At 39.8% G+C, this 23,736-nt stretch overlaps 1 protein-coding gene across 7 annotated transcripts in view; it reads right to left on the bottom strand.

The window, feature by feature from the left end:
- Nucleotides 1-23,736, bottom strand: part of CENPE (centromere protein E) — a 70,531-nt gene that overhangs the window by 46,379 nt on the left and 416 nt on the right. For all 7 annotated transcript variants that reach the window (XM_036410188.2, XM_036410156.2, XM_045570288.1 and 4 more), the window contains exons 2-13: nucleotides 21,724-21,815; nucleotides 16,035-16,124; nucleotides 15,791-15,909; nucleotides 14,956-15,075; nucleotides 13,153-13,234; nucleotides 12,854-12,921; nucleotides 12,715-12,780; nucleotides 8,327-8,378; nucleotides 6,535-6,622; nucleotides 6,068-6,197; nucleotides 4,349-4,468; nucleotides 2,645-2,803 (exon numbers count right to left, since the gene is read on the bottom strand). In XM_036410188.2, coding sequence (XP_036266081.1) covers nucleotides 2,645-2,803; nucleotides 4,349-4,468; nucleotides 6,068-6,197; nucleotides 6,535-6,622; nucleotides 8,327-8,378; nucleotides 12,715-12,780; nucleotides 12,854-12,921; nucleotides 13,153-13,234; nucleotides 14,956-15,075; nucleotides 15,791-15,909; nucleotides 16,035-16,124; nucleotides 21,724-21,815 — 1,186 coding nt within the window. The remainder of the gene's footprint in view (nucleotides 1-2,644; nucleotides 2,804-4,348; nucleotides 4,469-6,067; nucleotides 6,198-6,534; nucleotides 6,623-8,326; nucleotides 8,379-12,714; nucleotides 12,781-12,853; nucleotides 12,922-13,152; nucleotides 13,235-14,955; nucleotides 15,076-15,790; nucleotides 15,910-16,034; nucleotides 16,125-21,723; nucleotides 21,816-23,736) is intronic.

Below are 23,736 nucleotides of genomic sequence, written 5' to 3'. Positions count from 1 at the left end.
GGCTACTAACATCACCCGGATCTTCAATGCTGACTGGCCACACTCCTCTTCCCGTGGGCTTTCTTTTCATTACAAAGGCTATACTACTGCAAACCCTTAGTATGTCTACAAACTCATGTCTTTACCATCTCCTGCCACCACAGCATAAAAAAAAAAATAAATAAACTTCCTATTTCACAAAGAAAACATAAGCCTAAATGTATGAAAGCAGTACTTGCACTGAAGCCTGTCCTTTCCCCGTCCTTGTTATAATGAACAGGTGTTTCTCCCTCTACCTAAGCCCAGACCTTCTGCTGTATTTAAGATCCCATCCCTTTGGGCCATCTCAACCCACTGCAAGATGGCTTTCACTCCCAACACATAACACAAAATGCTTTTGCAAATGAGCTTCTTGTTCCTATCGATAAATCCCAATTTTTTTGCGTCTACATGTATCTTGTTGAACTTCTCAATAGAATCTGACACACTGCCTCTCTGGAATAGTCTCTTCCTCTCGTGACCACATTCACTTGTTTCCTTAACCCTAGCCTCCTTTATGGATTCTTCTTCTCTGCCTCTCTTTACCTACAAAGTTGCTGTTTCTTGGGGTTTTGTCTTTGGCCCTCTGTTCTTTTCATTCGCAACTTGTTCCCAAAACAAGCCCATCCATTCACAAGACTTTAATTTGGATCGATCTGTAATGTTTGTGTCCAAATGGCTATCTGCATCTCAGATCTTTCACTTGATTTTCATACACTTGCATTTTCAACTGTCTGACACCTTTAATGTCTCAAATCCAAACACTGAGCAGCATCACTGCTCTATATTCCTTGTCCCTTAACACAATGAATATGGCTACCAGCTATCCAGTAAGCCTAGCAATGCCTGCAAGTCATTCTGGAAACCTCCTTCTCCCTTTCCCACCTCCCATATCTAAACAATCACAAACTCCTGTTGAATCGCCCTCCCAAACAGCTCTTCAGTTTATCCAATATTAGAGCCACCATCCTTGGAGAGGCCCAATCAATCTGATGTGCATACCAGCTCTACACCTTCCTAAAATGCAATTCTGATCATGTTACTTACAAGGCTTTGCTCCTGTCATTAGCATAACGAAAAGTTTAAAACTTTCGATGTGATTTAAAATGCCCCTGCCACCAGTCCAAGAAACACGTCTTTTCACAACTTCTGTACATGTAGATGTCTTCCTGAACCACTCATCCCTACATCTTTAATTGGGCTATTTTCTAAACATCATTCAGTCAATACATAGTTCTTGAGGTCTTCTATATACCTAGCATGTTGATTGGAACATAATGTATATTAATAATAACCTAAAGAGCAAATCTTTATTGAGGGTTTGCTATATGGAATGTTAAACACATTCTATATTACTTATCATCAATCCTATAAGGAAGGGTTCAGGTTGTCTCACTGAGTAGGAAACTGCAGCAAAGTATCTATAATTATAAAAGGGGATTATGCTAATTAGACTAGGAGGTCTTCCAGACATCCTTCTGGACAAAGCCATGGTGGCAGGGCCGAGGCAGAGGCAGTTAGGAGCGATCAGGTTGGTGGGAGGAGGGGTGGGGGAGGGGGAAGTGGGGGATATGGGAGGGAGAGACAGTTGGGGGTGAACAGGCTGGTGGGGTCAGTTGGGAACTATCAGGTCAGCAGGGGGGGGGGCATTTGAGGGCGAGCAGGTTGGCAAGGGGGGGCAGTTGGGGGCAAGCAGGCTGGCAGGGGGAACAGTTGAGGGCAATCAGGCCAGCAGGGGAGCAGTTAGGGGGTGATTAGGCCGGCAGGCAGAGGCAATCAGGTAGGGAGGCAGGCAAAAGGTTAGGAGCCAGCAGTCCTGGATTGCAAGAGTTATCCCGAATTGGAGAGGATGCAGGCCGGGCTGATGGAGGCCTGCTCCTGTGTACAAATTTTATGCACGAGGCCTCTAGTCTATAATAATGAAAGCATAATATGCTAATTAGACCAGATGTCCTTCCAGACGAAGCTGGGGCTGCAAGGATGCCCAGGTCTCGAGTGCCGGCCGGTGGGTTGAAAGGAAGCCCGGGTACGGGTGCCAGAGGGAAGCTGGTGCCAGCAGTGGGGGAAAGGCAGTCCTACTCTTGCACAAATTTCATGCATTGGGCCTCTAATATTTAAGAAACTGCTTAAGGCCCAGAATTGGGATCCAAATTCAGGCAGTTCAGCTCCAAGAGGTCATTCTCTTACCTATTACCCACCAGACCCCAAAAATATCTGTTGGACAACAGATATCCAACTATTCTAGTAGAAACAAAAAGAACACATACTGGAAGCCAGAATTCTGATCTCTATGTTGACTTATATTCTAGTAAAATTTTCCTGAGATGAATATTTGTTTAAAGAGAAAATATTCCCACTCTAGATATCTGTGGCTCCCAATCACCTAATCAATTTCATTAGACTTTCTTAAGAAGCACATTTCAAATCTATTCCTTGACTATATAAGACTTCTTGAATTTGTATCTCTGAATGTGGGAATCAGGAATGTGTATAGACAAATGCACAAAAAGTTCTGAGTTTCTTGAATATACTATATCAAAGGATAAGAAATACATAATTGAGAATAAAGAACACCAATTCTATTCTTTATATACCAAGTTTAAGCTGTCAACATTTATATTTTCACCTTTAATTCCTGTTGTGATGTGAGGGAAGAAGAGGTCACCAGCATTCGTGTTAAGTTTTGAATTTTCTCAATCTGCACTTTTTGAAGCACATCTTTTTCTTCCAAAAGTTGAGCCAATTGGTCTTTTTCCATTGCCTGGGCCCGAGTCTCTATAGAAACCTATAGAACATAATATTTGATTATATTAATGAATATGGGGTTTTAAAACCTTGAAAAGTAACCTAAAAGAATATAAATTTTTGAGAACCATGAACATTTTAATGCTACTAAAATAAAATACTCTACTTGCAGAACACCAATATGCAGTTACCAAAAGTTTCTCAATCTTATAATAAAATCAGTAACATATAACAATTCCCCTCATGTGCATACTCTGTATGCCATGTATAAGATTGTAACAATGCTGTCAGAGCAATTCTATTTAAACAAACAAACAAAACAAATAAATAAAAGGAAGGGAGAGGGAGAGAGAAACATCAATTAGAGACATCTATTGGACACCTCCTGCATGCCCCCTAACTGGGGATCAAACCGGCAACATGGGCATATGACCTGACCAGAGTTGAACCATGACCTCCGGGTTCATAGGTCAATGCTCAACCACAGAGCCACGAGCAGGGCCAGAGCAACTCTATTAAGTGCCTGAAAATATATAAATAACATGCAGAGAAGTCAGAAAAGTAGATACTGAATATCTACAGCAAAAAAAGAGATTTTTTTTAGGACTATCATATGGTATCTCAGAGTTCATCTTTTAAAAGATCACTTGGGGACCATAATGATTAAAACAAATAAATTTCAATGACAAATGATCATGCTATTTTATTTGATCCTACAGGGTTAGAAAAGGAATTCAAGATAACATGAAACGACAGAAAGTAGTTTTGGAAGCTGTTACATGTAAAAAAGGTGTGTTTGCAAACAAAGAACATTTTGAACTAAATCAATAATTTATTCAAACCTTTTCTTCTCTGCAAAAGAAATCAATAGCTTATAGAAATAATAGGAATTTGTATAAATGCATTTGTTTCTGTTGGGGAGAATTACTTAAGACAATTATTATCTCCAAATAATTTGCTAAGTGTTGTGTAAAATATTATGTTAAATCTGCATAAAATCAGGATTAAAAATGTATTTTAAAAAAAAAAAAAGTAGTTTTATGTAACCATACATGATTTCCCTTTTTAACAAACTTCCCTATGTTTGTGACAATTTTTAAAAAGTATCTACTTGTCCTGGCTGGTGTGGGTCAGTGGTTGAACACTGACCCATGAACCAGTTCGATTCCTGATCAGGGCATGCCCAGGTTGCAGGCTCGATTCCCAGTGTGGGGCGTGGGGAAGGCAGCTGGTGAATGATTCTCTTTCATCTTTCATGTTTCTATCTCTCCTTTTCCCTTCCTCTCTAGAATCATGGAAATATATATTTTTTAAAAAGGTATTTACTTGGCACATTTAAAAATCTCAAATTTTGCCCTCTGGAAATGAAAAAATGAAATAGAAAATAATAGCAAGAAACCAAATCTTTCAGTTTATAGTGAATTAAACTAAAACTTTTGAGTTGATTTTTTCTTAGTTAAAAACTGTTTTAAAGTTAGGTCACATGACACATAAATTGATGATTTAAGAGCCTTTCTGAGCATTTAGGCAGATCTCAATTCTATTTCTGTCCCATTCTTTACTGAAATGCATGGTTCATACATACCTCCTCTAACTGTTTTTTAAGGTCCATTATTTCTTTTCTATATCTTTTCAGGAGAGCTTCATCACTTGATACCTCATTTACATAAGGAGTATTCTTCATATATTTAGCAGTACTGGCAAACTGGAAAAAAATACAAGTGTTAAGTGCTCGAAACTAAAACATTTATTTTAGTCAACGTTTAGGTATCTTGTAGTTAAGTTTTGTAGAGAAAAATCAATGCTCTTTCAGGGTGGCTTACTACTTTCAACACAAAGAACATTCTGTGTGCTGTAACAATTCCTGTAATCTACCCAGAAACCGAAATATCTTAAAGGGGAGTCAACTATTTTAAAGACACATGGTGACAGAAAACCTATAAACACTGGCTTACTATGATAGAATCCCATCTACCCTTCAAAATCCAATGCAAATTGCTCCCTCTACCTGAAGCTTTGCTTTAGGTCAAAAGCATCTGTTCTTCCTTTGAATTCTATCCTACTTATTACCCATGTAACTCAGTCCAAGGCAATTATGTTGGAAGACAGTTAATCTTCCCCATAAGACTATAAATTTTGTAAAGCCAGGGACTCTATCTTTTATCTTTGTTTCTCTGACAGGACCTTGATCCAGTGCTCAATAGCTCTTTAAAACAATGTTTCTTGCCGAAACCGGTTTGGCTCAATGGATAGAGCGTCAGCTTGGGGACTGAAGGGACCCGGGTTCGATTCCGGTCAAGGGCATGTACCTTGGTTGCGGGCATATCCCCAGCAGGGGGTGTGCAAGAGGCAGCTGATCGATGACTCTCTCTCATCGATGTTTCTAGCTCTATATCTCTCTCCCTTCCTCTCTGTACAAAATCAATAAAATGTATTTAAATAAATAAATAAATAAATAAATAAATAAAACAATGTTTCTTAAAGTAATTGTCAGAAGTAACTTTAAGTGGTAACATGGTAACCATTAAATCACGGAACCCATCATTGAAAAAGCTATTTTATTGAAATTTCTCATCTTTTAACTCCCCCTCTTCCCCTCAAAAACAAACCCAAAACAAAGTACAGGCTTTAAGCTCAGAGTCAAGGCATGCAACAATTAGCTAGCAGGAATATAAGAATTATTGTTAAAGACAAACACATTTTTGAATCAATTTCCACCTGTTGCAAGTGATTCTAGTTTTCATTTATGGGACTGATAAAAAAAAAAAGTATCCTTTTATAATAAATTGAGTAAAAAAATGAGTTATTTAAATAAAAATATTATGTTAATTTCAGTAAAAGTGTTGAATATTGCAAAAATTGTGGAGATTAGATATGAATAATTAAAACCTGGGAAAATTAAAAAATTCTATTTAGTAGACAACACATTAATTTTTACAGGTATGTTATGTCCATGAAAAAAAAAATACAGCTAGCCTGGCCGCTGTTGCTCAGTGGCTGGAGCATTAGCCCACACAAAGGGTTGTGGGCTCAATTTCCTGTTGCAAGTTCGATTCCTGGTCCTGGTCGGGGTGCTCATAGGAGGCAACCAATTGATGTGTCTCTCTCACATCCATGTTTCTCTCTCTCATCTTCCTGCTTCCCTTTCCATTCTCTCTTAAAAAAAAAAAAAAAAAAAATCAATAGAAAAATGAATAAAAACAAAAAACCTACAGCTAAGTTAGTAGGTATTTTTTTCTTCTTTAAGGTGATTTGTCCCCCAAATTAAGTTGAGATTAAAAAAAAAAAAAAAAATCAAACTCACCTGGAGAGTACTAAGAGTTTCATCAAAAGACACCGGAGTGATTGTGCAGATAATCCGTGTTTTGGCATTTCCTCCCAAGGAATTCTGGAGAATTCGTGTTAACTTGCTATCTCGATAATTTATGAAACCCCTTGGTGAGAAATAAGTTTGGGAAGAAAAAGAGTAAGAATTTTTATATAACAAAAATGATTACTTTATTAATGCAAAACTTTAACATAGCTACAGCTTTAAAAATAAATTCTTTTCAGGTTAAAGAGGGCAGATAAAAATTACTGACTATAAATATTTAAAATAAGGTAATTTAGCTGGTCATAGTCATAGGTTTAAGAAGTCATGCATGCTCACAGAATCACAAAAGCTTTTGAATATCTGAAAGAAATCAGCACTTTTGTCACTGAACTATAATAATTTTCAACCTCATGAAAAATGTAAGCATTAACAGGTAAATGACAACGGGATAAACTTACCCAACTTGTCCATCACTAAGTTTCTTGATCACTTGTCCCAAAATAAATAAACTTCGATTTATATTACAGCCTTCCTTAAGTCGCACACCTGCATTTATTAAACAAATAGGAAAACTAAAATTGATTTCTGTACTACATGATGAACTTATTTACCAGTAAGTTATACGATAAATTATAAATAAGAGGGTCAGATGCTAATGTCTATGCTTCCTACTAGATCTGAGCCCACCTTTTTTATACCACTGGTAGAAGGAGCCCTCTCCCTATTCCTCCCACCTATTGAATGAATCAGCGAAGTTGTCACCTGAGAGAACTAGCAAGAGGAAAATGACTAAGAATCAGAAGGAGGAAAAAGCCCCTTTCCCAGAAGAGCCTCTGAATCCTCAGCTCAAATCTATTGTTTTCAAACCTCACAAGCAACTGTACATTTACAATGAAGTTAGTTCCTACAGGCTCACAACCAATAAGTTTTCATTTTAAAATTGTTAATATGCTCAAATGGCTCAAACGTTAAAAAAAAAAAAAAAAAAAGAAGCACGTTGAAAAATCTTTCTCTCACTTTTTTTTTTTTTAAATATATTTTTTATTGATTTCAGAGAGGAAGGGAGAGATAGAAACATCAATGATGAGAATCATTGACTGGTTGCCTCCTGCATGAGCCCACAACCTGGGCATGTGCCCTTGTCCGGAATCAAACCTGGGACCCTTCAGTCCACAGGCTGACAGTCCACTGAACCAAACCACGTAGGGCTCTCTCTCACTTTTATGCTTCATTCAACCTACTCCTGTTTCTATTCCAGTAAACCATTTTATCTAGAGATTTTTATAAATATAAGTCCATAGATATTACTTTCTCCCCTTTCTTTTTTACACTAATAACAGTATACTAAATACACTACTTTTTCATTTGGCAGCTGTTATTTCAGGTGTTTTTTTAATATCTTATTTTAAAAAATATATATTTTATTGATTTTTTACAGAGAGGAAGGTAGAGGGATAGAGAGTTAGAAACATCGATGAGAGAGAAACATTGATCAGCCGCCTCCTGCACACCCCCTACTGGAGATGTGCCCGCAACCAAAGTACATGCCCTTGACAGGAATCGAACCTGGGACCCTTCAGTCTGCAGGCTGACGCTCTATCCACTGAGCCAAACAGGTTAGGGCACACTAATTTCTTATTTACAGGTCTGAGAATTCACTGGTTTGGTGGATATAGGCTACCTTCAGCTGAGTGTGTTTATGTCAGGCTGAAGGAAATTAATGAAGAGAAGCTTGACATCTTTATGATTGTGAACCTTCTTATCTTTTCCATTTGTGTACGTTCTTCGGGTCTGTTTTAAAGTTTTCTTTATGTTGGTCTTGTGAAATTTTTGTTGAGTTTCATCACAGTTTTTACATCCTTTAAGTCATTGCTGTAAATGGAGTCTTTTGTACGCTTAATATTCTAATTGGTTGTTGCTTGTATCATAAGAGTTATTAATGTTAGCATATTAATTTTGTACCCCACGACCTTTCTGAATTTCCTTACTGATTATGACAATTTGGTTTTCATGGTATTCTCAGGAGCTTTCCAGCTATACAATCCTAACACCTGCATAGTTTTAGTTTTTTAATTGATGCTATAGTAGTCTGAAATAACTAGCTAGACACAGAAGCTGATTTTTGCATTAAAGACTTTATCACAAAATTATTACTGCCATTATGTTATTAGTTTCTAAAATGCATGCTAGCTCTTTTTATCCTGTAAAACAGGAAAACATTCAGACCAATAATGCATGAGTTTTCATTACCTTCAGCACCTGTTTGAGCAGCTCTTTCACTGCCTGCAAGATCAACCAAATTCTGAAAGAGATGGAAATAAACCTTTAGGAAGGGTAGCCTGAAATAATGAAATCCAAACCGAAAGAACATTTTTAATGCATGGTTTATCTGACCACCACTCTGATACCACTGTCTCTCACCCCGCTGTCTAGGCCTTCTCTTTTCTAAGACAAACTGATCTTTATACCGTGTTCCTTAACTATACTGTATCCTCCAGAATGCTGACAGAATAGGTTCTCTAGTTTCTACACAGAGTTCAGAACCTAACCATGGTGAACGTGATTCTTTCTATTTGGCATCTATGTTGCACCAACATTATATCTATCCATTGCTTACTCTTAACTACGCACTAAATGGAACTACCCTCAATATATGCTCTATGCCCAACACACCTCATGTACTTCCATACTTGCAAGTGCTATCTTTTGCCACTGCCCTTTAGTTAGTTTGAATGTTCTAGTATGCCTTTACTCATTACTCAGGACCAAAGGCAAATGTTACCTCAATGAAGTTTTGCCAACTTTACCCTTCATCTCACCTTGAATGCAATGCTTTTCAACTGTGTACAGAGAGGTGTTTACAGATATGACTTATAGTGCTGAGCTTGTCATTTGTACCTCCCAACACACTGTAGCGTCTTTAAAAGCACAGGCCCCTCTTTCATTTCACAAGTGTTGAAAAAGTGACTGCCTGTCATGCTGCAGGTGGTTAGGTACTAGGAATACAACGTGAACCAGACAAATAAAGGCCCCTGCTCTCAGAGAGCTTGTCTTCTACATGGGGTGGGATGAGGAGAGGAGGAAGTTGGAGAGAAGAGAGAAAAAGACAAACAGATAAACATTTCATGTAAGTATACACAGGTAATTTAAAGAGTGCTGGGAGAGAGGAGGAAGGGACAGAGAAAGATCTTTGGATTGGTGGTTGGGGAAGGCCTTCCGTTAAACCAGAGGTGGGGAACCTTTTTTCTGCCAAGGGCCATTTGGATATTTATAATGTCATTCGCTTAATATAATTCAGTTAATATAAATTTATGCTGCTATGAATAAAGCTCCTAGATTTATTGAATTTCCAGTCCTGCTAGTGGTTATCTTGGCAGGGCCAGACTAAATATCTAGTCCGCAGGGTGGACATTCCCCACCCTTGCATGATTAGACTAACATCAGAAATGACAGGGAAGAGGGAGCCAGCCATGCAAAGATCAAGGGGACTGTATTTAAGAATAAAGAATAGTCAGTACACCCAGTCACAAAGCAATAAACAAGCTTAGTGCATTCAAAACAGAAAGGGCAGCACTGGAGGAGTGAGTTAAAAACAGGACAAGATAGGGTAAGAACTCTGGATTTTCTAAGTGCAATGGGAAATCATGAGAGGGCTTTAAGCAAGAGTGACATGTCAACAGTGAAACCCTAGGTGGAGAAAGGAATGGGGAGGGGCAAGAGAGGCAGCAGGGAGCCCAGACAGGGATGTGAGTGTGAGACAATGTGGTTTGAGCTAGGCAGGTAGCAGCGGGGACAGTAAGTAGTGGAGAAATGTTTTCTTTATGCTTTCATCTCCAGAGCCCAGTACTATGCTCACAACATGGTAAAGGCTCAGTAAATATTCCCAATGCATTTAACATCAGATGTTTAAATTATTTCTCTGTGGAGACTTGAGGGAATGGCAGGTAATTCTGTACCATTACTTTGTAGTTCTTTCTCAGATACTTCTTTCTCTAAAATACTCAGAGAAGTCTAATCTTTTTTGTAGAGTATCTATTACAGGTAACCCAGATACATAACAGGGCAAAATGGCGATGAAAGCAGCATGAATTAAGATATAAGATGGGAATGAGCATTAGTATTCAAAGATATGAAGAATCTGTAAGAGATGAGCTCATGTGGAGTACAAAGAAGTAAAGTTAGATGGGCCAAGAGTGGCCAGATCTTGACTATGGGAGTGACACAACAAAATCAGTACTTAATAATATTTGAATTGAAGATCAAAGTCATGAAGCCAGGTCCAGGAGAATGATATAGCAATTTAAGAGAGATGAGTACCTAAATAAATATGACATCCAGGAGAATGTTGAAAGATGAAATCAGTAAGAAATGGGAAGAAAGGGAGGGCAGAAAAAGAGGCAAAATGACTTGGGTTTCCAGTCTAAGTGACCAGGGTAATGCTAGTATAACTGGAAAAATTAATATTCATTATGATAGGGAGAAATTAATTTGGTTTTAGACACACTGAAGTTTGAGACAAGAGTGGGACATCCTATATAATAAATAGACCGAATGGCGGAACAACAGTACAACCCGTCGCTATGATGTACGCTCACCACCAGGGGGTGCACATGGAACATGGTGGGTGTCGGCAGCAAGGGGCAGAGCGAAGTTACTGAAATTTCTTTGCTCCTGTGTATGCCGACACGGGTCTCCCTTGCACCCACTGCCGGTGTCAGAGCTGCAGCTCACAGCCACTGCTGGTGCCCGCCCCATTTGTACCCGCAGCCAGCGCCGAAGCCGCTGCTTGCACTTGCTGCCAATGCCCGGCACCGGTCCCAATTGCTTGGCACTGTCAGCAGGTGCAAGTGGTGGCTGCCAGCCCTGATTGCTCTCAGGGCTTCTCTACTCCCCCCTGTCCTGAGAGATAATCAGGGCTGGCAGCTGCCACTCATACCCACTTATGGTGCCAGCCCTGCTCGCAGCCACTGCTGGCGCTGGCTCCAATCACTCCGCACTGTCGCACTGTCAGCAGGTACGAGTGGTAGCAATGGGATTGGGGCTGCTGGCAGACAGGGGACCAGAAGCTGCGGTGGGAGGGTCTGGGTGGGGGCACGGAGGATGGGCCGAGACCTGCCCTGTGCCCACCGCAGCCTCACAGCACACAGTTCCTTTCAAGGTGCACGAATTTGTGCACTGGACCCCTAGTACCATTACTGTAATCATTAGGAAGACATGTATTAGAACATGTATTAGAGACTCTAGATAAAAATAAACATTTGGCCATCATTAACACAGAAATTATAATATAACAATGTCTGAGAGCATGGGAAGTAAGAAAGGCCACAGAACAGCCTGTGTGTTTGTTAGAGGGGTAGGAGAAAAGAGGCCACATAAGGGAACAGAGAAGAAGCACAGCTAAGAGAACCTGGATCTTATCACAGAATGGCGAGGAAATGCTCAGTCACCGACAAAGAGTCAGAAAATGATCCTTTGGGGAACACTTCTTCCCTAGAAGATACTTAAGAGTGAGAGGCTGGAAGGTTGTTGGATCAGATGGAACCTATGGTCCCTAAATGAGAGCAACAAACAATATGAGAAAAGTCATCAAATGGATCACTGAACATGTCAAGAGTACTAAAGCTAATGTATTAAGAGAAAAATTGGAAATGTAGTGATTTATCACAAAACAAAACAGAAGTTAAGTTTTTGCTGTTAAATTAAAACAAGACTAGTTTACTAAAATAAACTTTGCACTTACATGGTAAAGTAAGTAAAGTAAACTAGAATTAAATATTTAATTAAGACTATTTTTCAAAATCTAAAAATAAACAAACATATTATAGACTATTACTCCCCCACACCCCCGAAGTTGTCAAATCAAAAGTAAACTTAAATATCAAGCTAAAGAATTTAGGCCTTCAAGACAGAGAATAAAAGAATAATGATAATGAATAAGAAGGAAGCATGAGAAGAGATTGAAATGATATAGAACAACAATGTGAGGCTTATTTATGTGAAAAAAAGAATGTTTGCATAATGCTTTTAGTCACTTATTCAACAAACAGGACTGAACATAAACTATGTACAAGTGTTGGGTCTACGAGATCAATGAGATATCACTCTTGCTTCCCAAGGATTTGCAGTCTAAAACACTGTGTTTATAATATAAAATATACTACTTTATTTACTCAAGAATGAACTTGAATAATGTGATTTATTTTTAAACCATCCCACTTAAGTTTCTGTTTATCTCACAAGTCTTAATTCTATTGGCTGAGACTAAAAAGCCAAAAAAAAAGACACTGACTGCCCCCCCCAATTCCAAGATTATGTTAACTCTTAAATGTGTGTGAAAAACAAACAAACAAACCAAAACAAACAACAAACAAAAACCAAAACAAACCCCCCTTCATTAATGTCAGAGAAAGCCTCAAATCCTACAGTCCTAACATCTAAATTTTAGGAGATCCTTTAAGTTCGTACTACATTTTAGCTAGTAATTTCATGCTACATATGATACCAGTTAAACCACCATTTACAGATGGTTCTATTTAAAATAGTTCAGTTAACAGTTCTTATGAAACCAAACATCCTGCAGCTGAGTCCAATTTTGCTTTGTCATATAAGGTACTTTATCACAATTTATCAATACTCACCAAGTGGGACACCTTGACAGATCCTTCACAATTAGAAGGTTCGCCTTTCTCTCTGCTTTCCAAAATCTAGAAGGAAAAGGAAACTTGTAGAAAAATTAGTGCATTCTTAATTGGAAAGACCAAATAGAGAATTACCTACCATCCTAAAAATGGTATGAGAACGACTGCTTCTTTGATTCATTTTTGTAATTCCATAATGTCTATTCTCTGTAAAAAAAAAAAAAAAAAAAAAAAAAAAATATATATATATATATATATATATATATATATATATATATATAAATAAAAAAATAAAAATGAGTCATATTTCAGCAGAGTATGTCAAAACTTTAAAAATATTAACTTTTATTTTAGCTTAAAAGTGAAAATGTGAGCCTAAATGCATTTAACCGAATAGTTTTTACAATGTTTTGAAAAAAATACAGAATAAAGTCTTACTTTCTCCCTTTCTGATCCACTTCAAAGCCATTTCTGATGTAGAAACAACTTCTTCTGTGAGGTCAGATACATACACATTCCTCTGAAACAAGTTTAATTATGGGAAGAGTAAAGAAATAAAAAACATTTAAAAGTTTGCATATAACAAAAAGATGCAAATTATGATAGAATACATTTTAGAAGTTAAAAATGCAAAATGAAAACTATAGTATGGAAATAAGTAAACTTATGATATTTACAATTTACTTCCTATATCAAAGCACACCAAAATTCTAACATGAAACTCCCATCTTGCTCTTTTTAGAGCAATATATTATAGCTGTCAATATTTTAAAATTACACATATAGGGTGGGCAAAAGTAGGTGTACAGTTGTGAGTATACAAAACACAGAATTTATTTATTTTAGAATGTATTCTTGTATTATTATATTAGAGGCCTGGTGCATCCTCTCCAATCCAGGACTCTTGAGAGATATCTGACTGCTGGTTTAGGCCCGATCCTAAACTGGCAGTCAGACATCCTTCTCACAATCCTAGATTGCTGGCTCCCAATTGCTCACCTGCCTGCCTGCCTGGTTGCCAGTAACTTTCCCCTCAACCCCCCACTGGCCTGATCACCCCTCACTGCCTCTGCGTGCCAGCCTGGTCACTCCTAATTGTCCCCCCTCCCCCCACACACACACCTTATTGGTCACCCTTATTGCCTCCCCTGCCTTGATCGCTCCCAACTGCACCCCTCTGCTGGCCTGGTTGCCCCCAACTGCCTTCTCCCCCACCCCCTGCCAGCCTGATTGCCCCACACAGCCTGATATTCAGTTATTTGGTCACCCCTCACTAATTCCCCTGCTGGCCTAGTTGTTCCACACAGCCTGCTTCTTCAGTCATTTGGTTGTCCCTCACTAATCCCCCTAACAGCCTGGTCATAGGCAGCCATCTTGTGAGGGTGAGGGTCAATTTGCATATTACCTCTTTAAATATAGGATTACTAGAGGCCTAGTGCACAAAATTCGTGCACTCAGGGGTCAGGTCCCTCAGCCTAGCCTGCACTCTCTTGTAGTCTGGGAGCCCTTGGGGGATGTCCGACTGACAGCTTTGGCCGGCTCCCCATGGAGAGCGGGCCAAAACTGTCATTCCAACATCCTTAGTGCTGCCATGGAGGCGGGAGAGGCCCTGCCACCACCGCTGCACTCGCCAGCCGTGAGCCTGGCTCAGAGCTTCTGGCTGAGTGGCACTCCCCCTGTGGGAGCGCACTGACTACCAGGGAGCAGCTCCTGCATTGAGCATCGGCCCCCTGGTGGTCAGTGTGCGTCTTAGTGACCAGTCATTTCACTGTTAAGTCGATTTGCGTATTAGCCTTTTATTTTGTAAATCTGTTACAATTGTAAACCTTCTTTTGCCTACTGTGTATTGCTTAAAAAGGGATCTTTATAATCTCTTAAGAAAAAATAAACCATAGATACAACACTTAAAAACATGTAGTAATGGCCGGGACCGGTTTGGCTCAGTGGATAGAGCGTCGGCCTGCAGACTGAAAGGTCCCGGGTTCGATTCCGGGCAAGGGCATGTACCTTGGTTGCGGGCACATCCCCAGTAGGGGGTGTGCAAGAGGCAGCTGATCGATGATTCTCTCTCGTCGATGTTTCTAACTCTCTATCCCTCTCTCTTCCTCTCTGTGAAAATTCAATAAAATATATTAAAAAAAACAAAACAAAAAACATGTAGAAATGAAAGGTAAATGTTCAAGAACAACAATCCAATAAATAAGTCTCTTTTTGAGCCACACTGTTAGCTCTACTGCTCACGTTGTAGTCCTCCCGGATTATTAGAGGCTTCATTTTCCGAGTGTCACACAGTAAGTCTGTGATGGTCTCATTGTAGATCTCCATGTAGGACACACGCAGGAGAAATTCCCTGTCAGGAAACTAGAAGAAAAACAATAAAACATTAATCACCCGTTTAGGAAAACCTAATACTAAATGTTTATGTGTTAATATTAAATATTAAAATATTGTTTGAGAAATTATCTCCTTAAAACAAACAAACAATCCCTAAAAATCCCCTATGGTTCTATATTAACAATGATAAACACAAAACTATACAAAAGCACTGTTTCAGAAAAATGTAGTATCATAGAAATAGAAGTGTCCAGTCCAAATATATAAGCTCAAAATAAAACCCTACCCACAGAGGTTCAAATAAAAACATTAAAAATCATTAAAATAAAAATAAGTCATGTAAATGCAATCAACTCTTAACTAAATTAGGCTGCTTATCTGGCCCTCTGCCGTCCTTATCTTTTATCTATATCTATTTTTACTGCGCCTTGGTAAGCACTGCTAGTTAAACAAAGGCAGTAGGGAGTTCTGATAAGACTTCTCTGTTCCTTAATGCCCATTTTGTGGTCGGAGTATTACTATTTCAAGCAAAAAATTAAAAACTTTAAGCTCTGAAGTTTGGGGTGGGGGTGGGGTGGGGGGAGTAAATTTATGCCATGCCTTTCTTCTCTCCCCACAGATAATCAAGAGATAACTATAAATCTATTGTACTTCCTTTCATCATTATGAGAGAACACTGAGTTGCTATCCTATTATTACTACTTTTACCTGTATATACTAGAAATTTAGCTAAGTTATTTACCTTCTCAATTTTTTGGAAAATGTCATGAATTGCTCTGGGTATTACTCCCAAATAATCTCCTGAACCCATCATAGTATATGTTTTTCCTGAAGCAGTCTGCCCATAGGCAAATATAGTTCCTGCAAAAAACAAAACACACACACTCAAAGGTTTTAAAAAAGAGAGACCGAGTACGGAGTGTAAAACTATCCATATTTGTTGAACAGACAGCCCAGATTAAAATGTTTTTGCAATGAATACAAACCGTTGTAGCCTTGTATGGCAGAATCTATGATGGGCACTGCTATTTCTTCATAAACATCTTTAGTGGTTTCATTACTATCAAAGACACGATCTAAACAAACAAACAAAAAACACAGGAGTTAAACCAAATAGTGTTTTCTTCTTAATTAGTAGTTGCTCAAAGAAATAAAATTGTCAGAATATAGTATAAAATATTTAAGACTATATTTTCTTTAACTTTTTGGTCCTCTGAAAATATACTTTTATGTAAAATGTGTTGATTCTCACACCTAAACCCCACCCACCTAAACAAACAAACAACCCACCCAAGAAAACGTCATCTATGCCAGCATTTTTCAACCGCTGTTCCGCGGCGCACTAGTGTGCCGCGAGATGTTGCCTGGTGTGCCGTAGGTGCAGACAAGACAAGAATTTTATAATTTTTCACTATTTTGTTTACTTAATATTTCATAATAAAGTAATTATAAAATACTTTCTTTGTGTTTATTTGATTCCTATTCAAGAGAATTACTTTATATATAGTCAATATAGGCACAGAGTTAAATTTTTTAACATTTTCTAATGGTGGTGTGCCTCGTGATTTTTTTCATGAAACAAGTGTGCCTTTGCCCAAAAAAGGTTGAAAAACACTGATCTATGCTATGTACTTTCAAGAGGCAGTAGGGCATAGTGGCTGAATATGGAGTCTTGAAATAGATTATCTGCAAATCCTGGTTCTGAGACTTACTAGCTGTGTGACTTTGGGCAAGGTGGTTGATATCACTGTGCCTCAGTTCCCTAATTACCTTTTTCATAGAATTATTCTAAACATTAGGCCAGTGGTCAGCAAACCACGGCTCGTGAGCCACATGTAGCTCTTTGGCCCCTTGAATTTTTAGCAAAGGCCAGTTTAGGAGTACCCTAATTAAGTTAATAACAATGTACCTACCTATATAGTTTAAGTTTTAAAAAAATTTTAATTGTTGTACTATTGATATTTGGCTCCGTTGACTATTGAGTTTGCTGACCAATGCATTAGGTTAATACTTAGGGAATCAGAACTATTACTATTCTTTGGGACATTTCAATGTTTAGAATATCCAGTGAAAAGGACTAGCCCAATCTAAACCAAGAAATGCAAACATTGGAAAGAAAAATACTGAAAAAAGCTGAGTTTAGAGGGAATGACCATTTTGCTGGTTGCTAAAGGTTAAGTTTAGGACAGAAAGCATTTGCCCTGATGAATACACTAGTCTAGGAAGTAGTTTTCTGCTTTTGTTAGCAAATTAAAAATGGACCACTCTTGCAGTAGTAGCCTCACATTAAAAAGCTCATAGCAATTAATCTGTCAATCAGGAGGGAAATGATCAATGAGAAATTCAGTGATCACACTGCTTGCAGCACATCCATATATCTACCCTATTGGCAGAACTATATGGAAAACCAAAGTTCCATCTGAAGGCTGCTTAGGCATCATGATTTCTGAGCCTAACGAGAGATGATCAAATCTTAATGCCATCTGATTCAGATCGGTGAATGAGTAAAAAATCCTCAATGGGCATGTACGGCTTCTGAGAATCTGTAGTACCTAAGTCAAAATGCTTTCGCATTCATTGCTTTTGGTTTTATAATCTCTGGCACACGTTGCTCTACCTTTTAAAAAAGTATGTTAGAGGAGAAACCAAGATGGCGGCATAGGGTAGACACCCGAATGCAGCCTACCACAACAAATTTGAATTTAGAACTGAAAAACAGGGGAGGCATTGCCCTGAAGCGCCGGACGGCTGGCTGAGAGGAGGCTCTGCCATCTGGGAAGGAGAGAGAAGGCACGCTGAACCTCAGGAACTGTGAAGGTACGGAGAACTGTGTGTGCGAAAAGGCGCTGGCTTAATCCCGGTGCGGAGAGGAAGGGCCGGACCGAGATTGCTGCTGGCTTACTCCCTGCACGCAGAGAGGGCGGGCCGTGCTGAGTTCGCTACTGGCTTACTCCTGGCACAGAGAGGGCGAACAGCTAACGCGGCTGGCTTTCTTGTCCGAGAGGAAAACAGAATCACCCTATTGCTCTGATAAACGGCCCCAGAAAGGGAGAGGCCAGACTGTCAGGCAGTGGGCAGAGATCTCTCCGAGGTGTGTGAAGCCAGAGGCCATTACTGCGGGACCTGGGGAGGAGCCGAAGGGAAAACAAAGTTTGTCTGCACCAACCCGAGACTCCGCCCTACCTGTGGCTGAGCACAGAAGCTCTCCCAGAGGCTGGCTTTCTCTAAGGAGGAACTTGCAGGAATCCAAAGCTTGTCTGCGCCTTTACCAAAGAGATGTGCGCGCCTGCAACCAATCTTCCAAAACTCTCCACGAACAGGACTTTTCTAAGGCGAGACTGACAGGGAACCAAAGATTGTCTGCGCCACCCCGAGACCCCGCCCCATTCAAGCAGAGTACGGAAATCCTCCTAGCTGAGACACTGCTGATCCTCACAGCCAACTGGCTTGGAGATCAACGCTTCCCAGTGATACCAACAATAAGCAAGGCTTAACAACAAGACTGCACACACAGCCCACAAAGGGCTACACCAAGACTGTCCACTGCAGGTAACTGGGAAGGCTGTGCTACTAGGCTCTACCAGAACAACTAGCACACAAAGCTATTCCATCAAATCAGGGAAACAACTAAAATGCAGACAAGAAGAAGGACACAAAGGAAGGAGATGGAGGAAAAGAAAAGATTGGACATTGAGTTCAAAACTACAGTTATAAGGTTATTCAACAATATCCTAAAAAAGGCTGATAAAATAAATGAGACCTATGAGGATATGAAAAGGGAGCAACTAGAAATAATAAGGGATCAACAAGAAATGAAGAAAACATTGTCTGAAATAAAAAATATTATACAAAGTCCTAAAAACAGACTGGAAGATCGCAAGAATCAAGACAAAGATTTAGAACACAAAGAGCCAGAGGACACTCCTCTGCAGAAGGGAGAAGATAAAAGAATCCAGAAAGTTGAAGATAGTGTAAGAAACCTCTGGGACAATTTCAAGCGAACCAACATCAGAATTATGGGGATTCCAGAAGAGAGAGAGCAAGATACCGAAAGAGTACTAGAAGAAATAGTGACAGAAAACTTCCCCCACCTGGGGAAAGAAATAGACTTACAAGTCCAGGAAGCCCGCAGAACCCCAAACAAAAGGAATCCAAAGAGGACCACACCAAGACATATCATAATTAAAATTCCAAGAGCAAAAGACAAAGAGAGAATATTAAAAGCAGCAAGAGAAAAGCAGGTAGTGACCTATAAAGGAGCACCCATAAGATTGTCAGCTGATTTCTCAACAGAAACCATGCAGGCCAGACGGGAATGGCAAGAAATATTCAAGGTGATGAATAGCAAGAACCTACAGCCAAAAATAATCTACCCAGCAAAGCTATCACTCAGAATCAAAGGACAGATAAAGAGCTTCACAAATAAAAAAAAGCTAAAAGAGTTCATCACCACCAAACCAGAATTATATGAATTGCTGAAGGAGGTTATTTAGGAAGAGGAAGAAGATAAAGATAAAAATTATGATCAACAAATACGTAGCTATCAACAAGTGAATCTAAAAACCAAGGGAATTTAAAAATGTGATGAACAATATTAACTGGTGAATATAATAGAATCTGAGGTATGGAAGGGGAGTGGACTGACGATTCTCAGGGAAAAGGGGAGTGGGGGTGCGGGAAGAGACTGAACAAAAACTGTGCACCTATGGATGAGGACAATGGGGGATGGGGAAAGGACAGAGGGTGGGGTGGCAACCTGGTGAAGGGGAGCAATTGAGGGGGGGAAGAGGATCACATTTGTAATAATCTGAACAATAAAAATTTATTTAAAAAAAAAATTATGTTAATCCCCTCAAATAGTCCTTTACCAGGAATCATTTTCTCTACTACATGTCTTGGCTCCAGAACCTTATACGTTGGCTTTCTATATTAACACTGTTTTGACACTCATTCCTAAGGTTGTTGAGAACACTTCACTGTCGCTCTTTGGTGCCCAAGTGGCAGCATGGGAGTGTGGTTAGAACACAGATCTGGGGCCTGACTTCCACCTGCTGGCTGTGTGACTCTGGGCCTCTGCTTTAGTCCAGTTCTAAAATGGGAAGGTACCTATCACATAGTATCTACTGCACAGGCTTATTGGGGGATCAAATGAGTTAATACTGTGTTTCCCCGAAAATAAGACATCTTCCGAAAATAAGACCTAGTGCAACTTTGGGAGAAAAAATTAATGTAAGACACTGTCTTATTTTCGGGGAAACAGGGTATTATGAAGAGCTTAGAGCAGTGTCTGGCACATTGGCAACACTATTACATATTAAATCAATAGAACAAATCAGACTAGCCAATCTTTAGGGCAGGCAGGGGTGGGGAACCATTTTTCTTCCAAGGGCCATTGGGATATTTACAACATCATTCTCGGGCCTTACAAAATTATCAACTTTAAAAGTAGCCTGCTATATTTGGTTAAACACTTTAATTAGCTTACCCTAATGCCTTGGCAAGGCCAGACGGAATGATTTCTCGGGCCTCTAGGGCCCATGTTTCCTACCCTTGCTTTAGGACCGTGAAGTCCCTTTGTCCTAGGAAGCTGTCCCTCACCCTGCAGGTCCCAGTTTAAGTGGAACCATTTCAGACACCTAGCTAGATCCTCCATTATAAGCTTCCACAAGGCTTGCCATAATAAGTGGAATTACTTATTAAGGCATCCCTTTTGACATATGATAAGCTCCTTAAACACAGGGGTGAATCCTTGCCATATTTCAGCAAAGAATCAATATCTTCTCTACTTACTGTTTAAAGAGTTTTCTTGAAAATAATTGTTGAAAAAAATACTAAATAAAAAAAAAAGATCTTAAAGATGACTTGACATTAAGTGACATATTTTAGGCTTATGAAGTTTTAGGCCATAAATACACTAATAAATAAGAGGGAAATCGGTAATTTTAGTCATAAGACACTCTGACCATGACTGTGTTTTAAATATCAATTTATTATCTTACTCTTCATACATGGATGAGCAATTTTTTAAGGTACCCACTGAAGCAGTTACCAAGAGGCTTGGTCTCATCTTTAATGACAAATCTAGTATTATTCACAAGCTTTTGTACTTTTTTTGTTATTGTTCTTAATCCTCAGCCTAGGATATTTTTTCCATTAAAAAAAAATATATATATATTCTTGTTGATTTCAAAGAGGAAGGTAGAGGGAGAGATAGAAACACCAATAATGAGAGAGAATCACTGATCAGCTGCCTCCTGCATACCCTGTATGGGGAATCAAGTCTGCAACTCAGGCATGTGCCATGAGACCCTTCAGTCCACAGGCCAACACTCTATCCACTGAACCAAACCAGTCAGGGCTTTCCACTGATTTTGAGAGAGTGGAAGTGAGAGGGAGAGAGTTTGTTGTAAAATGCTTGAGTGCCAGCCAGTAGGATCTTTCTGACAGGACAGAGAGAAACAGATATGAGAGAGCCACATCGATTGGTTGCCTCCTCATAAGCCTGGACCAGCGCTGGGGATCTAGCCTGAAACTGAGGAACATGCCCCTGACCAGAATCAAAACAACCAGAGACCCTTCAGTTCGAGAGTTTGAGCCAAACCAGCTAGAGCAAACCTTTGTACTCTTAATAGGACCAGAATAACAGGTTAACTTCTGATGTTAGAATAAGCTTACCAAAATTAAAGGATTTACTCCCATCCACTTGATAAATAGCATTATTGCCAGTTTTCCAATAAACTTGCGTATCTTCTCCAAGAGCTTCTTCTCTAAAACAATAAAACACTGGATTTTACTATAAACTGGTCAAAGAAGCAATGTTATTGAAAGATAATTTAAAATATTGCATTTTCTGAAGACTATTTTAAAAGTTGGCAATGACATCTATATCAGATAAACATGAAAAATCCACCTTTGGGGGGGGGGGGGATAGTGGGTCAACACTTTTAAACAGGCCTTCAATAACCTCCTGCTCGCTCATGGAAGTTTCATTAAGAAGCTCTTCACTCCCACCGTCTTACCCAGTACTGATAGCTGAAAAGACACACCCAAAATGCAACCCTGCTTACATCCCTCTCCCTTAAATCCTTAAAAAAAAAACAAAAAACAAAAAACATATCTTATTGATTTCAGAGAGGAAGAGGGAGAGATAGAAACATTAATGATGAGAAAGAATCATTGATTGGCTGCTTCCTACATGCCCCCCACTGGGGAAACCCAGGCATGTGCCCTTGTCTGGAATCGAACCTGGGACCCTTCAGTCTGCAGGCTGATGCTCTATCCATTGAGCCAAACCAGCTAGGGCTCCCTTAAATCCTTTAAAAGTCACCTGAAGTCCTTACTATGGCACAGGAGACCTGGATCATGTTTCTCTCTCTTCAACCTTATCTTCTAAATCCCTGTATCTATCCTAACTCCCTACCAACTAATTACCTGAAGGTTCCCACAGGATAATAGATTCAACCCCTCTGCACCTGGAATATCCTGACTTACCTTGCCATTAAGTAACTTTATTCTTTCACTAGAAGCCTGGTGCATGAAATCGTGTGTGGGTATGGTCCCTATGCCTGGCTTGCGATCGGGGCGATCTTCCCCAGCTGCCAGTGGCTGCCACCCACTCCCCATTGGCCATCAGGCAATCGGAGCCTGCCAGCCAGGGAAAGAAACCAAGAGGTGAGCCTCATAGTGTCTGGCCGGGTGGTCGTTCTGCTGGTGGGGTCAATTTGCATATTACCCTTTTATTATATAGGACTCATGAAAAGTGTCAGGCGTTTCCTGACATGAGCCCTGCCTCTCCCCCAAACTGTCATCTCACCAAAGGGCTCCAGGCCTCCAGCAAACACTCTCCACCAGCCTATGGCAACACTTGCCAGGATGTATTGTAATAGATTCTTTATGGGGTGAAGGCCGGGGACCAAAGGAGCAAACAGACTTGAGTACCTCCCCTCCCTGCTTTTTCTCCATAGCATTTATTACTCGCATATCAACCTTTCACATTCTACATTTTTTTAACTTTACTTTTAGTCTCTCCCGCCCCAATGTAAGATCCACAGGGCAACGACGACAGTATCTGTTTAAGTACAGTATACCATACTAAAAAAAATCCATGTAGAATACCAGTCATTCCACTTTCTGCATGTTGTATTCAGTCATTGTCTGAAGTATTAGGTGCCTACTGAATACGATGAAAAAGATAAACAAACAAATTAATTAATTAAAAAAAAAAAAAGACAGGCTCAATGGCTTTTTGAGGGCATACAGCCAGGAGGGAGGCAGGTCCGGGTAACATGCCTGAGAGCCAGTGGGATCTCTCCGACAGGCTTTTCCCAGCGGGTGGGTGCAGGCGGGGGAGAAGCATCGCAGGGCTGCCTCTAACGTGGCCCATGCTGAGTTTTTTGGATTTAAGAGAATCCGCAGCTGGAATGTATCTTTAGATCCTTCCCTGCTACTTGACAGATAAGGGAGCCCAGGCCTGCGGAGGGTGAGCGGGTCAAGGAGGAGGAGGGACTGAAGACCAATGGGCACACCCCAAGGGCACCGACCACAGCCCGCAGAAGGTCAAGGGAGGGAGACACCTCCGGTAACGCCAAGTATTTTTAAAAATATATATTTTATTGATTTTTTTACAGAGAGGAGGACAGAGGGATAGAGAGCTAGAAATGTCGAAGAGAGAGAAACATCGACCAGTTC

This window comes from Pipistrellus kuhlii, unplaced genomic scaffold (genome assembly GCF_014108245.1).
Source record: "Pipistrellus kuhlii isolate mPipKuh1 unplaced genomic scaffold, mPipKuh1.p scaffold_m20_p_1, whole genome shotgun sequence".
NCBI lineage: Eukaryota > Metazoa > Chordata > Mammalia > Chiroptera > Vespertilionidae > Pipistrellus > Pipistrellus kuhlii.
The sequence above is the reverse complement of the archived record's forward strand: the minus strand, read 5'-3'. Positions and strand labels throughout refer to the sequence as shown.